General features: G+C 39.2%; 1 protein-coding gene across 19 annotated transcripts in view; it reads right to left on the bottom strand.

Moving 5' to 3' along the window:
- LINGO2 (leucine rich repeat and Ig domain containing 2) overlaps nt 1-17,115 on the bottom strand; it is a 537,865-nt gene that overhangs the window by 63,557 nt on the left and 457,193 nt on the right. For 3 of the 19 annotated variants that reach the window (XM_080574199.1, XM_080574200.1, XM_080574184.1), the window contains one exon: nt 492-17,115. This exon is cut by the window's right edge and continues 15,720 nt beyond it. The exons of the other annotated variants lie outside the window; for them this stretch is intronic. In XM_080574199.1, the coding sequence (XP_080430325.1) occupies nt 492-494 (3 nt within the window). In that variant the 5' untranslated portion in view covers nt 495-17,115. The remainder of the gene's footprint in view (nt 1-491) is intronic. 19 annotated transcript variants of the gene reach the window in all.

The raw sequence follows: 17,115 nt of genomic DNA, 5'->3' as shown, positions 1-17,115 counted from the left end.
AGATCCAACATCCCACAAATGTAAACACGTTTGTAACTTAAGCATGGGTAGAGGTGTCTTACACAGTTCTGTACACACTAAAGATGGAAATACATCAATTTATTTCAAATATTGTAACAAATTCAGTTAAAGACTGCAGTGCAGGTACATTACCTGCTCACTGGGAATCCAAATAGCACAAATATTCATTGCCTCTTCTCAGAAATATACAAAAAAGCCACAAATCACCCTTTAAATTATTACTTTTTTCTTTGTTTTCCTTAGCCATCTGTGAGCCCCAAGCAAAGTTTCAAGCAAATCTTTCCTCATCCCTCCCTTTCTCCCCTGCATTTGCTGCACACACACAACCAGATTTTGCCTGATGATCCTGTTGCAGAAACATTCAGCATTAAAAGGAGAAAGAAAGATCAAATAATATAAGGTCAGATCACTGAGAAGGCAGCAGCCCGAGCAGCAATGAAAAGAAATTGTAAAAGATGCAATCACCTTACCATTCATTCATTGTGGCTTCCTGCTGCCCTTAGTGCTTTCTGAAGTGGACAGCAGTTAAGTGACAGCTTTCCTGTCTTTTAAGTGCCTTTGGCTGCAGGCACAGGCTTTTTCACAAGTGCTGCACATTTAACCTTGTTCAGAAAACAACCTTTGTAGGAAATAAGCCTAATTGAAAAGCAGTTGAGGTTTCCAGAGCCTTATGAGATCCTCCGTGGGCAACTGCAGGGCCAAGTCATGATGGAGAACAAAGATGCACAGCACTCTGGATCCTCTTGGTATTGTAACCTACTAAGTGAGGGGTAGCAGACCCAACAATATACACGTCTTAGCAATGCCTCTGGCAGAGATGGTGAAAAAATGGTCTTGCTTGCTAGCATGGTTTGGGCACTATCTCATCGATTTAATTAATCACTGGGGAAAATGTTACAACACTGCTCTGATTATAAAGTAATGGGTCCATCAGGCACAATTAGCGCCTGGCTGAAACACTGTAGTTTGCTCAAAAACTATTCAAGTAAACAATTGTGGGTCCTGGATGGGGCTCCTTTTCTAATTAATCCATTGAGAACTGAAGTATTTGCTTTTCCTCAACAAGGCATTTCCTAATATGTGATACTGCTTTGCTCATGGTTAAAGTCTTGCTGGTAATTAAAGGCAGATTTTCATATAAGGTTTCCATTCCCTCACCATAGCTGTGGGCACCTTCCTAGAAATGGTTGTCCCTGTGGCATGCCAAACTGCTGTGCTATTACATCATTCCCTAAATTAACACATGTAACATGATGTAATAGCATCAGGGGAAAAGAAGCGATTACAGTGACATGAATTTCAGAAATAATATCTTTGCTGACAAAGAGAATTTACGTGAGGGGTTACCCAGCTACTCCATTCAACTTCTGCAATAAGCAAATACCTAAAAACGGAGCAGTGTCTATTGGAAATTCAGCATCACTAATTGATGCATAACTGCCTCTTATCTAGTATCAATATTTAGACTGCTGATATCAACTTTTGAATAAAAAAAAAAAAAGAATAACTAGTTCTTTTAATGGTATTTAACTCATTTAACTCAGTAGTGGGGTGGAAGACACACCAGAATATAGTCCCTATAGAATATGTAGTGGACCAACCAACCATACACAACACACAACCAGATCTACCTCACTGGGAGGAGTTTTTGCTGCTTTTACTAGAATACAAAAATGGTGCCCTCTGTTCTCAATCTCTTTCTTCAGTTTTCACCTGTCAGTCTCAGCATTTACTCAAAGGCAGAAAAAATTTAATTCCCATTTTTTTTACACATGCAAACTGTTACACCAGAGGAACGTCTACTCAGTCTTCCAAAGTCAGTTCTGAAAGATTCAAAAATTACTCATTTCAAACAGTCACGGATCCTTTCAGCAAGAACGAGCCATATATGGTGCTGCTGTCCTCATTCACAAATCAACAAAATGCATGTTTCTCTAATGGTTTGTTTTTGTACTGAAGGTAAACCCTTGGGGCAATTCAGGAGAGCTTGAGGCCTACCACCAGCTGGTGGGAAGAACTTAATTCATGTCACATTAATTAACTGCTTCTTTTCCAGCTAACATTAAGTCCACTCACCCAACATGTATGTTGACTTCTACAAGCACCATCTGAGCATAGAGTATATATCTGAGTTACTAAGATCTACAAGGCATTGCTGTTGTTAAGTTGACACTAGAAGGGAAAAGTAAGGGAGGGTTTTACCACAGGTCAAGCTCCAATTCAAAGCATTACATTCCTGACGTCAAGAGCCACTATACTTAGCTGTCATAGCTAAGAGAATACCTAAAAATTACTTAAGGACTCTATTTGTAGAAGGCATTATATGTAGGAAGTATCTCATCCAAAAACCTTAGTATAGCTATACATATCCGTGTGACTTGTCCTTCTTGTTAGCCCAATTTCAGTTTGCTGGGTGAATAAGACAGGGTAGAGTGTTTGTTAAAGAGGGAAAAAAAAAAAAACACCACCCTAATATATTAAGACCCTGACATGCAGTAATGCTTGCATGGAAATTAAATTTTCTGAGCAACATGGCCATTCCCTGCCTGGTGGTGATGGGAGTCTCCACCACAACTATCTTGACAGGATGTGTTCAGCTGGATCACGAGATGCTTCCCAAACCTCTGCTCTGTACAGTTATAACCCAGCTAGACGTGGTCCTACAAAACCACCCCAGCACCAACATTTTCCAGTGCTATTGATCAACACCATCAAAGATTATCTCAGCTACATACAAAAGACTGTCACACACAAACAATTCTGAAGGAAGAGCTTCTGTTGACTACTTACAAATGTGTAATTTGTTTACTTCTGCAGCAGGAATGCTCTAGGGGAAGTCTTTGGTTCACTCCATCCACGATGTTATCCCAACAAGTTTGAACATACAATCAAGAGCAGACACATCAGGAGCTTCCTTAAGGAAAATCTTGAGAGCAGCCTGAAATTCCCACCTGCACGGCTCCTTTAACAATCAGTCAAAGACTTCCTCGTGTTGGTTCAGTCAGTTGCCTAGTTCCAAACAGGTCCATCTTCTCCCACAAAATCCTCATCTTATCTCTGCCGATAGTTGGCTGGGCTACCTCTAAATTAACAACTCAGCTGCACTGGGTGTGCTCACAGGCACCATCCTGAAAACAGCTGCACCATGGTTATAACTAATTGAAAAACTTGATTTTCATATTTCTAACTAAGGCTCCACAGCTCTTGCCACAAACTTAAGGTAAATCAGAGCAAATTAAGCCACTGTTTCCTTTGTCACGTTTCTAAACGCTTCTGCTAACATTATATTTTTCTTTTCCTTTGTTATTGTTGTTGCTTGATTTTACACCTCTGCTAAAATCTTTCCTAGATTTTCCAGCATTAGAAGTGTCCTAAAGATAACCTAGAAAGTACTGGCTATTTCATTTGCTAAGGAATAAAGAAATTCCAGACAGTGCTTGACTTCTTCCAAGGTAATAGACACCTCAACAGGTCAAGATTTCCTCAAGCCACTGCAGAGTCCTCTTTCACCCTTATAAAAACATAATTGTGAGTTGGTAAAGCTGAAAATATAGAGACATCTCTCTCTCCTTTGGCCACACAGTCTTTGTGGAAAGCATCAAGACATTGAAACGAGGACAGGAAACTTGTTTTTAACTTACTGACTGTCACATCAATGGCAAACCCCCCAAAATATATATTTCTAGCTTGTCAAGGCAGGACCCTGTTCATAGGATGCTCCAACATTTCACGTACTCCTGCCTTATAGACATACTGCTTCTAGTTTCTGAAGCTACAATAGTGCTGTGCCTCGATGTGCTTCTTTGTGCCTCAGAAACCATAATTTGGGATATAGAAGCAACTAATTTCTAACTCAATAGAAATGCAAACTGTAGTAGCACTTTTTTCCCCACTATGATGGTGCACTAGCATTCAGCTGAATAGGTGTTTCATACTGCTAGAATTTCTCAAGCTGCAGCAACGTTAATAACTACATCAGAGCTATGAACTTATTGGCTCCTACTGGACTACTTAAATTGTTTGGCTGTGTCAGTGCAGTATAGTATAATTTCCGGCTGCTCTTCTGTAATGTCTCAGATTGCTATGTACAGTGTAGCTTTCAGCAATGATCAAGTATAGAAACTGATCTGAATTTTTTCTGATTGATTATAATCAATGGCAATTATAGCATACAGCATCTTAAATACCCATTGGCATACATATTGAGTTCTTTAATTTCACAAGTTCCCACTTAATCAAAGTGAGAACTGCGGATGTTGGGCTGAAAGAGACAAAACTGGAATTATTGTAGCTATTTTATAATACACGATTTAAGCTGGTGTGTTCGGTCCAGCTTCTGCTGAATCCTGCTGGGCAATTTCAGAAGAAAGGACTGTAACTTGAGAGATAGAGCTAAGCCCTGATGGCTCAAGGGCCCATCACTCAAGAAGCAGGCTGCTTGTTCTCTGGTAAGAGGACTTTTGGTATAAGGGTTGTTAATCCAGCACGCTGCACCAAATGCAGACAAAAAGAATCTCTTGAACGAAAAAAAAATCCTCTTTGTGCACCCTTATGTTTCTCAATAAATTTTGTGTGTGTGTGTGTGTGTGTGTGTCTGGAATCCCATGCAAACGGCATTGGTTATACAGCACTGTGATATCTTATAAGGCCAACTGGGGAATGTTTCTATAGCATCTCACCCTCCCTCCCCTGAAGCTCTCTCATGCATCATATTCTCCTGAGTTTTAAGCAGGAAATTAGGTTGGAAGAGCAGTAAGCCTGAGATATAATCAGCTGAGTACCATAAACATCCCCGTACTGTGTTCTCTGTGTATGAAAATAAAAATAACTCCTGCTTAGCATCCCCCCAGCTTTTACGTGGAGCCTAATGACATCTGAGAGATAACCCCCCTCTGTTTTTTATTGGCAAGATTTCTTACCCCCTGCAGCTGAATCTGTCTTCCCTAGAGCCATCAGAAGCGGTCGTGAAAATCTCCCATCTCCAGACCTGATTTTGGAGACCCATTCTTGCAATCCCTTACATCCTCGAGATGCATGTCCTCAGTGTCAGTCAGCGTGCTATTGATACATCCTGAGCGTTAATGTGTTATTCATATTTCTCTGAGTTCATCACTATCTCAGCTTGTTATTCTCACTGTTCCCCAGAATAATAGAGCTTAGTGAGGCAATTTATGCTCAGCTTCTGCAGCATGTGCAAGTAACATATTCTATTCAAAAATATTACAGAAAAAAATAGCAACTATGTCTAATCACCTTCTTTCCTCCAGAGATTTAAAGCACAATAGCATTCTAACTGCACTCACTTAACTGTTTTTTAAATAATAGTTTTGAGTGTAGCAGGGCTCAGATGCTCCCTTTGAAGGAGCACTTTCTCCTTCTCGCTTTGGCTTTAGCTCCTGATGAAGACTCACTTGTGATCATGTCTCACTGGTGTAAATAAAGAATACTGCCTCTACGATCAGCGCAGTCACAAGGCAGTAAAGAAGACAAGAGTCAACTCCTTAGCATCGGGTACCGTGCAAAACCGATGCTGTGGTAATCCCTGCTGGTGCTCTGATAAGGCTGCGCACTACATTCACTTTTCACAGTCAAGGGGGTTGCCTATGCCGACATAATCTACATCATATATTTAACCACATTGAGAGTTGATTTAAAATATTAAAGTATTATAATGAAGTCTTTTCTAGGGAAGGCTGCCCAGCACAATCCAAAGCAAACTCCCCTCTTTTGTCAGATTTCAGTGCATGCATTTTTTTCTCCTGCTGTATTGTCTATTCAGTGCAGAGCATGGACCTGCTCTCATCCTCTCACACATGCATGAGATCAAGTATCATGAGGCATGAGCAGAATAACAAATTAGATATTTTAAGTTCCTTGGTCTCCGTCTTTTGCTATGTAGCACCTGAAGCACCAAAATTGTACATCAAAACATATTATTTATAGACATTTTAGTCTTAGACATCATGCAACGGGGAATAAGGAAACATCTAATACAATATAATTGACAGACATCTGCCTGCATTACATAGATCTTCCAGATTCTTCTAGCCACTCCCCTTAATAATTAATATTAGTATAATATTAATTCTTCTTATTTTCATCTGAGAATTTAGAGACAAAAATGCACTGCATTCACAAGAAAAAAATACTGTTTAAAGACACATTCATATTCAAATAGTTCAAGAACATAAAACCACACCATGAGTGTTTTTTCTCATAGGTAATGCAATCTCTTCTCCCTTTATACTACTTTAGTGTAAAAAAATACAACAGATTTATGTGTTAATTTTGCTCCCTTTTTCTTAGGTTGCACATGGAACAGCGTCAGAGAGAAATGGCCTACAGCATTTAGGCCCTACATCAAATTGGCAGCTACTGTTCCTTGACACCATTCATATTCCAAGTAAGCATTGTGGTTTGGCATCCCTCTGTCATCTTCCAAATCATTAAACTGTCTGACGAGAAACAGCAAGTTAGCTTTTTATGGTGTTGGTTAACACTTGTGCATCTTTGCTATGCTACAGCTCCATTGTTTAAATTGTCAAATAGGAAGCACACTTGTTACAAAAAGACATGGCTGATACTATGGCTTATATCTTATATCTTACGGCCTCATATCTTATAGCTCTACTTGTGATCTCTTTGTGATCATCACCACTGAGGAACCTTCTAGCATCCTCCAGACATGTAATAATCACTCTAGAGTCATCTGCTTTACATCAACAGGCCATTTTGTACTTTAAACAACTTTTCAGATCAAACCAAGTGATTTTGCTATATAGAATGCTTGATCAAAATTCTAATAATATGAGCCTGACTTGAATGATATACTCAGGACTCCTCATCCTCTTTCTGTACTTTGTGAGGCCAAAGAAGGTTTTTCAGGTTTGCACTTGCAAGCCAGATGCACTATGTCAGAAACAACAGCACACGTGCCAACCTTAACCTGCACTTAAAATATGTCCATGAGAAAAGGAATTAAAGCTACAGAGGTGAAGTGCTAACACTTGAAAGTAAACCAAAGGAGTAAATCAGTTTTGATTTCTTGCACTCTAGCCATCAGAAATGCTTACCCTGGGATTTCTGAAGTCATGATTATCCTTGCCTGCTGGCTAGCTTCATGCTGGTGTAACAGAAACAGTATGCTTGGGGTGAACACTGCACAAGTCCTGACATCTTATTTGGTGATGAAATCCTACTGAAAGGTGAGATATGGAACCAAGACAGCAGATTCTGTTACATTTAGATCTACTTTGTTCCCACAGTTACCCCTTGTTTTCGAGGGTTGATGCTCATCTCTACACATATTTCCAGTACGAGCCTCTGCATGCAAGGTGCAAGGCCATGCTTACACCACACCCACCAGAGAATTTCTGAAGATCATGCTTCATGTCCACCAGATCATTTCTAACTCACATACTCAGGAATTTTTTTTCATATGGAGACCTGTCACCTAGAAAGATATCTGGGATTCTTTTGAAGATAGATTTTTAGAATTGATAATACAACTAACACAGTGCTGTTGCTGTTGTTGTGATGGCCTAATGGTCTATATTTCCAAAAGTTACCTTGAGAAAAAACAAACAAACAAACAAAAAATACCTACAGTATTTCAATACTAAGCATGAAAAGAAGGTAAGCTTGTAAGATTTAACAAATGGGCAGAAATGTAAATGCAGATTTTCATGGAAAGCTGACTGAACATAAAAAAAAAACACAACATCCACAGATAGAATTTAGCAGTTCACTGCTTCTAAGATTTACTCATCAGCTTGAAGACTGTCATTAGGACCAGACACCATCCTGTGGCTGGTCCTAATCTCCTTGTATTCTTATGTCAGCACATGCAGGGTTTCACGGAAATGAAACAAATTTGCTTCTGTGGACAGAGGAAAATTGAGCAGAGATGCCTTCGTACAGAAGGGTATCTCTAGATCTTGAAGAGTCTTAAAAAAAAAAAAAAAAAAAGTAAAACTTCTTGTTGAAATGATTTTACCATTTTTTGACGAAGTGCAGACAGAACCATGTGATGATGAAAGGAAGGAAAGTGAGTTTCAACAAAAAATGGAAGATCTTATTGTAATGCTACATATGCTTTCTGTTGTCCTCAGTTTTATATTTGAATTGTCAGTAACACAATTTCTCTTTTCACATAATTTTACTTCAGTTACTTCCCACTATCACTTTGGTTCCTTCCAAAGATTATAAAAAAAGAAAAAGTCACAACTCACAAGTAATGTAACTGAAAAAGAAAACAGATTTAAAGCAAAGCAAAAGGTAAATAATAGTGGGTATTACTGTGTTTCGCTTAACATTTGCACTGGAATAAATCTGGACTTTCCAGATGGTGGAGAATTATGTACAGCTCCTGTACCAAGACTGAATCACATGGCTGGCAGTGTGGCTCTGTTACGCTTGGAGTCTCTAAGCAAGCTGAACTCTTTCATTTTGGACAACCTGGTTGGCCAGACATCCATGAAGTGCAGGCACATGAGATGCAGACCAGTACGGCACCTACAGTGGCAGTCAGTCTTGACTTGCAGCCACTGCTGAAGGCCCCACTACTTGGTTCTCTGCTGCACATGGCCCACCAGTCTCCATCCAAAAGTTTTTGATAAGTAGCCTGTTCAGCTGGGAAGCACAGTTACCCAAAACTAGATCATGGTGATTTTTTATCTGGAAAGGGACACCATTAAATTAACAAATTTTACCTCAAAACATGAAATGTTACCTATGATGCTTTTGACATTGGCCTGGGAGAGAGGAAAAACAAAACCAACAAAATAAAAACAAACACAAAGAAAACATAACAAAACCAAGCCCAAGGTACAGTGTTATTTCCATTATGAAATCAATTTTCCCTAATAGGCTGCCATTTTCACAGCACAATGCAAGATTTCAAGATGATGTACTATGCTTTGCTGTTTTCTGATTAACAAAAATGTTTTGTCTTTGTCTTTATTCTGGTAAAAAAAAAATATTGTTTTATGCCAGCCATTGTGTTTGTCTTTATGAAATTTATGATTTAAAAGAAGATAAAAGCTGCATTACTATAATCATAGATGCCTAAAAAATTCAATCAGAAGATAATTATAATAACAAAAGCGCTTTCAGATTCAATGAATTACAACTGGTAGGGTAATCATTGTTTCTGGAAAAATAAGTTTTTTTTTTTTTTCTCCTTTCAGACGAGTAATATAGTTTAGAAAGGTTGTACTATCTATATTTATTCAAGTTGCAGGATGAGAATGAATTGAGTTTAACATAATTGACAGGCATCCTAAGGAAAGAAAATAAGAAATGAGATTTGTTCTTGGTCAATCTGAATTGTTTAGGTTTAATGGGATTATGAACACATTTGAACTGTGCTCTCTTCTTATGCAGCTAGTTATTTCTGGTAGACTTACCCTAGCTTATAGTTCAGTCTTCCTTCAGTAAAGAACAGAATTTTATTTTGGCTAAAGTGTGACAAAGAATTAAAATTTTCATTTCATTTTGGCAAAATTTGAGTGGAACAAGGGTACCGTGAAATCCTGTCAGTATCCAAACTTGCTGTCTAAAACTCTGTGTGGGTCTTGCAATGTGATGGGTTACTGTGACTGGAGAAACACAGATGCTGAAGCACTGCTCTGTGAAAGAGAAGATAGCTGAGCAGAAGCTTATAGGACAGGGCCATGGACAGACAAAACTAAGAGTGAATTCCACACTGCGATGATCTTAAAAGTTTCCTTACCAACATAAAAAGAAACTTGCTCTCTATTACTTGACTCAAATTTGCCTGCTGTGGAATATCACATTGGATCAATGTGTCTCTTGGCACTTTGGCATGCTATTGTGTTTAACCTATAGATTGCATAAAGAAACATCCGTAAAATTGAAGCAGTTGTTTTACTTCATGCTCTCTTCATCTTCAATGAATCTCAATGTGTTCCCTTAAGTGTCTCACAGTAGATACTGAAATATTTTACAAAACATTGCTATTTTTGGCAGCATACACATATTACAGAGACCAGGATCATGCCATTCAAACATAAAACATGCAATTATTTGAGCTGCAGAATTAACAAAGTCTTGCATACAACAGCATTTTTTTTTTTTGTGGTTTAGCTCCTATCCACATTCTTCAATAACTACAATAAAGTATACTTTGCAGACACTATTTTACTGAAGGTTTTATTAGTGTCCTTCTCTCCTTGTAGGCTTGTTTGCACAAAATTAATAGGAAATTACTAGCTTCTGTGATTCCTCCTTATGCTGAATTTGGCTGAAACTGAGAAGTTTGTTCAAACTTAGTAGGAGATCAGCCCACAAACAGGGAGCATAGCCACCATAGCCTCCTTTATGTAGGAAACGAGGCTTTCACAGCTCCCTGTTCCAAGCAGTGTACAGAAGACAGAAAATGTCTTTGGCAGATGGGGATGCTCAAAAAGACAGCCATGAAGTATTGGTCAGAGGATAAGATAGCTACAAGCATGTCAGCATTGCCTCCTCTATAAAGCTGTCATGGGAATTATGGAGGAATCTGAAAGAGGATAATGAGATAGCTGTGCAAGTATTCATAGGAAGATTCTAGTTTGAATCAAAGGGCAAACAAAACAAGCTGATAATAGTGATGACTTAAAATGATTTATCATCAGTAATAAGCCAGCCTTAGATATCAGCCTGCAGACCCCAAATTTGGGCTATTTTGGAGAGTTTTTCCACTCACATTGCTTATAATCTGATAAAGAAGCCCTGCTGCTACAAATTTACTTGCTGATGTCTTTAAATTGATGGTGGCTACTGTTCTTAGGTTAATCAATTAAATTTTCACAAAGTCTAATTAAGGAGGAAACATTTGGATAATTTCAGTGTGAAATATAAAAAATAGGCAGTTTTTTTGTAAACACATTCTTTGTTTTCAGCCATCACACGTCTGCAGTGGGTACTTAAAGCTCCTTCTCCTTTTTCTTTTGCAAAGTACTGCAAAACAAGCACAAGTATCTTAAAACACTGACAGCATTTTCTGCATTGTTCAACCTCTAAACTTAATATACAAGATGCTTTGATGAAAAGCTTCTGAAAAAAAATTCAGTATTTATGGCTCCTAGCAGTCTTCTGCAGTGGATTCAAAGCCTTATAACTGGGCAGAGAGACAGAGAATCAGGATTTAGTAAGAATAAGAGTAAGAATAAGGATGAGAAGAGGAATAAAAACAACAGCAACAAAAACAGTAAGAATAAGCATAAGAACAACAAAGAAGGCATTTTTTTTTTTAACCATTTCTCACCTTTTGTAGCTGCAAATGAATCAGAAAGCCGATGTTTCTGCTTAAGGTATTGGGAAGTCTTTGATCAGGGCAATGAAATTATGGGACCGAAGAACTGCTCATAAATTATAAACATTATTTTATCTAGCTACTATGTAAATAGTAGCAGACTAAAGCTAAACTGGGCTCTTTTATGTCAGGTAATGGGTATCTAGACATTTTTCTCTGTAGGGAAAGTGTATGGCAATAGATGATTTTGTTCTAATCTCAGTACTTTCTCTTCATTCCAGCATGCAATTTTTCCTTGTTGCTTTAATGTTTTCAAATCTTCCTACTGCCACTAATAGACCAGATGGATTTCAGACACATTACAGAGAAGATAAAGACTGTTATGCTGCCCCTTTCACAGTCTACAGTTGTTTTATCATTCATTGTACTAGCAAAAGGATCAGTCCCTCAATATGACAACCACTGTGTTTTAAAGAAAAGCTTCAAAAAAAAAAATTAAAAAAAATCACAACCTCAAAACGTATGAACAGCTTAGTGCTAGCTGAGAGGAGGAGGGAGAACTCATTTCAGAAGTTGTTTGCTAAAAGGCATGAACTCAGAAACAGTCAGCCCTGATAACTCACTTATGTTTTCCACTGAATAAAATATTTTGACATTTTCCTGGTCTAAATGAGAGCTGCCGAGAGCTGTTCACAGGCAATTCAAACTCTAGTGAGCAAGTCACTGTAGGCTGGCATGAATTCATACCAGCAACTTCCCCTGTCAATTACCCTGTCAGGCCATCCTCCAGTTCACTGTGGGTGTAGAGATGGAAAGGACAGCAGACAGAAAGCACATGGGTCTTCCCGCCCCCAAAGGGCTCTCCAGTAGGCCCTGGCCATTGCAACACAGGGCTGGAGTCCTCCTTCCCTCCCTGGAGCAAATGGTCCTAGCATCCACTCCTCGCAGCCAGCAAGCAGTGCTGGAGCTCCGAGTCAGGACACAGCCATGCTTTCAACTTGCCCTTCAGTGCCGAATTACTACCTGGCCTCCCGTGTCTGTGGGACAGGAATACCTACAGAGGTGGCAGGGAAAACCGCAACTTGGGCTGATGCAAAATGCCTCCAAACTGTATGCCATGCCCACCAAGGACTGCTGAGGTGCCCACATGCCTCCTCCTGTCCTGGAAACCCCTGCACCAACCTTTTCCACCTCTCTCCCCACACTTACATCACGCAGAAATAGAAGAGATGGGGAAAAGGTGGGAACCAAACACAGAGGTAAATATATGTATATATTATAAATAAAAAGGACCTGATGGGTAGGGCGGGGAGGTACTGCAAAGACATACAAACAAACAAAACCCCACCAACCCACCCAACCAAAAAACAGGAGGGAAGAGAAATCATGCAGAAAATGAGACATAAAGAAAAAAGAATATTTGGAGGAAAGACTGGGATCAGCAAATGAGCAAGGAGAAGGTAATTACATTTTTTTATTTTTTATTTTTTTTTTTAACTGGGTGAAGTGGAAAGGAAGTTCCAAGAGAGCACAAGGAGATTGGCTGATGCTGAGACATGACAGAGGGGAAAGAAAAGGGAAGTACATATGAAATAATACAGAGAGAAGAGAAGGAGACAAATGGAAAAATGAGACAGGTCAATGTGGCAGAATAAGAAGTGAGGAAGTGAAAGCAAAGCCAAATGTTAAAGAAAATGAGAGAAGGATAAGAACAAAACAGACTGGGGCAAAAGATGTCAGGAAGAAAAGAAGAGAAGAAAATGGGAAATAGGTGAAAGATGAAAGGAAAGGGACACACTGGAGGGAAAGAATGCCATCCAGAGGGATCTTAACAGGTTGGAGAGGTGGGACTGTGAAAACCTCATAAAGTTCAACATGGCCAAGTGGAAGGTCATGCACCTGGGTTGGGGCAATCCCAAACATGGATACAGACTAGAGGGTAACTGGATTAAGAGCAGCTGTGAGGAGAAGGACGTTTGGTTGATGAGAAGCTCAATGTGAGCTGTCAATGTGTGCTTGCAGCACAGAAAGCCAGACATATCCTGGGCTGCATCAAAAGCAGCGTGGCCAGCAGGTCGAGGGAGGTGATTGTCCCACTCTGCTCTGTTCTTGTGAGACCCCACCTGGAGTGCTGCATCCAGCTCTGGGGCCCTCAGCATAGTTGAGTCATGTACCTTTAAGATAGCCCAAAGAAATCTTATGAGGATTATCAGAGGGCTGGAAAACCTCAGCTGTGAAGGAAAGCTGAGGGAGTTGGGAATGTTCAGCCTGGAGAAGAGAAAGCTCCGGAGACACCTTACAATGACCTTCCAGTACCTAAAGGGGGGCTACAGGAAAGATGGGGAGGGATTCTTTGCCAGGGGGTATAGTGATAGGACAAAGGGTAATGGCTTTAAACTGAAAGAGGGTAGATTTAGATTAGATATAATGAAGAAATTCTTCACTCAGAGGGTGGTGAGGCACTGGAATGGGCTGCCCAGAGAAGCTGTGGGTGCCCCATCCCTGGTACTGTTCAAGGCCAGGTTGGATGGGGCTCTGGACAACGTGGTCTGGTGGGTGGCATCCCTTCCCATGGAAGGGGGGTTGGAACTGGATGATCTTTAAGGTCTCTTCCAACACAAACCATTCTGTGATTTAGAATTATAATTCTAAAGCAAATAAACTTGGCAAGGATTAAATTTTATTTAATTTACTTGTACTCCAGATTTTATTTATTCTTTTGTATTGTTTATAAAAAGTTACTAGGTAAGTGGTACTTTACAGACATGTAACATCTGTCTTGTTATGGGTAAGAAGAAACACAGCAAAGGATTAGGGTTGCTGAAGGAAACAAAATCAGTTTTGAGAGGTCAGAGATTTTTCCAAGATGGTAAAATATTATTATTGCCTAGTGGGAAGTAAATTAAAGGATTGCAATGTAAATTAACAGTCTCAGTAGGTTATTGCTGTAGAAAAAAGGACTCTTCAGAAGGATTTTAGAAAACAGATAAATGGCTTTTTTTTTTTTTTATGGAAATGCTAAGGAGACTGTTGTAGACAGAGGAGGAGAAATATGAAGGTAAAAACTTCACACAAAGATGGAGGGGTCTGGTTCACCAGAGCCATGGATGTGTGCATAGCAGTGGAAGTTAAAAAAATAAAAAAAGAGTATTTGTGAAGAGACGTGAAAGGTGAGGCAATCAGATGAAAGGGTGGAATGGGTAATTTGCTGAGTGGACTGGAATGAGTAGAGGTGGGATGGCTAATGCCTGATGCCTCATGGCCCATGGGAGGTCATTTGACACCTCCTCCTTCTTCCCACACATATATCTCATTTGTTAACAAGTGCCATATCCTTAAAATGAACTCAGGCTCATTAAACAACTTAAGAATTTCATCTGAATATGGAAAACAATGCTTTTATCCAGCCAAAATGCGGCTCTTTGGAGGACTCTTCAGAAAGCAGTATTCAAATTACAGCAGAAATGTATTTGGCAGCTCCTAAGTGTTGCTGCCATTATTTCCGGAAGAAGTGTTGACAAGGACTCCATATCGCAGGAGGAAGGAAAAAATTAGGATACATTTATATTTTGTCATCACATCAGGATCAGAGACAATAAAATAATCTCTACCTAAGAAGAAGTCAAGGAAGAAAAAATAGGCCATGCTCAGAGATGAGCATTTCTTTGTCTTTAAAACTGAAAATGACAGGTAAGATAAAAGAAAAACCTATTTTAATTAAAATATATGCACATATTTGAGTGCAAATAGGAATCAGAAATGAAATCCTGCAGCTTATGTGTAAGAGTATTTCTTTTAATTATGCTTTTCCAAAACAAGCTCTCTTCTATCCAATGTCAGAGTAGAAGTCTCCTACCTGAACATCAGAGCAGATACAAACATTTTTAAAGCAATTCGACATGTCAGCCTGAGAAGGTTAGTGAGGTCTAGCACACCAACATTTATCACAAAACTAACTTAATAGCTATGTTGTGTTGAACAGACAAAAGGAAGCATTTTCATGACTCTTGCCATTCAGAGGACATAGCTGAGTAAGGATTTTTACAGAAGGTAAAGCACAAAGCAAAAATCTCCCTATTACTCACTGAGTTACTGTCTCAAAACTGAAGGGACAACAAAACAGTTTTCAGAGAGATATCTTCTTAAATCTTCACAGATATTTCGAAAGGGAACATAAGTGTCCCCTTAGGCTAACCTGATTAGGAACCAAATCCCAATTTCCAGCATGATAAATATGTACCTACCCCAGAACGTGAAATTTTCAACTTGAGTTCTTAAATGCTTATTGGAAAAGCCTACACTGCAGACTGCAATGCAGAAAAGAAATACTGAAACTATCCCTATGTAAAAAGCAGGGCAAATTGTTAAATGCAGTAAGATTCTTTCAGTTTTGCAACCATCCTTACTGTAGCTATGTTAGTTTGCTGTGTAGGCAAGTGAACTCTTTAAAGGAGGACATTTGGTACTTCTGAAAAAGTCTGTTCTCCATTGCCAGTGACATTTTTAAATTTATAGAAGAGAAAGGAGGAATAAAAGTGCAGGACTCAAGCTAGAACACTCCCTCTTTTGCCACTATGTTGATACATGGTGAAGATGGATTGGTCATGATGAAAGGTGAAACAGTCCTTATCCCTACCAATTAATTATGTATTTAATATAAATTAATCCTTATTTAATGAGGTCTGAGTCATTAGAATCAAGTTTGCATAGATACAGATAGATAGACAGATAGGTATAATTGGTGCTACAAAAGTGAAACTTTTATGTGTGAAATGGAGGTCAGAGCTAGAGACAGTCACAGTTTTATTATTAAAGAGATGCCAAACTCATTACTGATATACTGCCCAGGGTATTGCTGTGATAATTCCATAGTCAAGGCTCCTGGGGGGAGGGGGTTGATTAAAAATATAAATGATTGCTTTTCTTGCTTGGAGAGAATGACACACTGTAACACACTGTAAAGATGATCTTTAAGCAGAACAGAAAAGGTACTGCCTGCTGATTCACATGATACTCTGCCTCCCGGAGACAGCAGCTCCTCCCTGGGACAGGCAAAGTGGTCTGTCCGGGGGTCAAACATGCCCAAAAAAGTTAGGGGAAAAAGTTAGGGGAAAAAAAAAAAAAAAAAGAAAAAGAAAGAAGAAAAAGGTAGAGGGGAGAGAGCTCTCTTCTCCTCGGTCTTCAGATAGGTTCATTACAAAAACATTGCTTACAGTCAGATGAAGGAAGTCATATGCCCCAGACACATAAAACTAAAAACTAAAACTAACTAAAGTCTATGAGTAATGCTGTGCAAACAGCCCTGTTGAACTCAGTTAAAACTGTACAAACTATACGTGTGCTGCAACGGTCATGAGTTTTAATATAAACTGCCATGAGCAAAGGGGGTACATAGTCAGTCACACATTTATTTCTCTGACTACTTTACTACACTTAGTCATCGAGGTGCTTTGGCTGTGTTTACCCAGAGGTCTTTCAGGATGAACTTGGCACCTTGACTGGCGCAACTGAGAGAAGACGAATCATGTTTCCTGTTTACTTAAGAGGATGAGGGACTGGTGGGAAGGTCTAGTCTTGGCTTGGCTGATCAATAAATGTCAGAGAAAATGGGAAAGAAATGGTGATGATTACTTCCTACCTTAAGAAAAGAACTTCTCTGTAGATAAGATTCACCTGAAGAAGCTAGGAAAGAACATTTGTTTTGAGAGGTGAGCAGAAATAAGACAGGTCTTTCAGAGAAGACCTGGCCATGTTTGATTTTTTTTTTCCCCCCATGGAAAATACTCATCTCACGTGGATTACAGTGAAGCTTTAACCCAGCTCCAAAATAAAGGAAT

Source organism: Anser brachyrhynchus, assembly GCF_964034855.1.
Source record: "Anser brachyrhynchus genome assembly, chromosome: Z".
Taxonomy (NCBI): domain Eukaryota; kingdom Metazoa; phylum Chordata; class Aves; order Anseriformes; family Anatidae; genus Anser; species Anser brachyrhynchus.
This window is presented reverse-complemented; position numbering and strand designations above follow the sequence as displayed.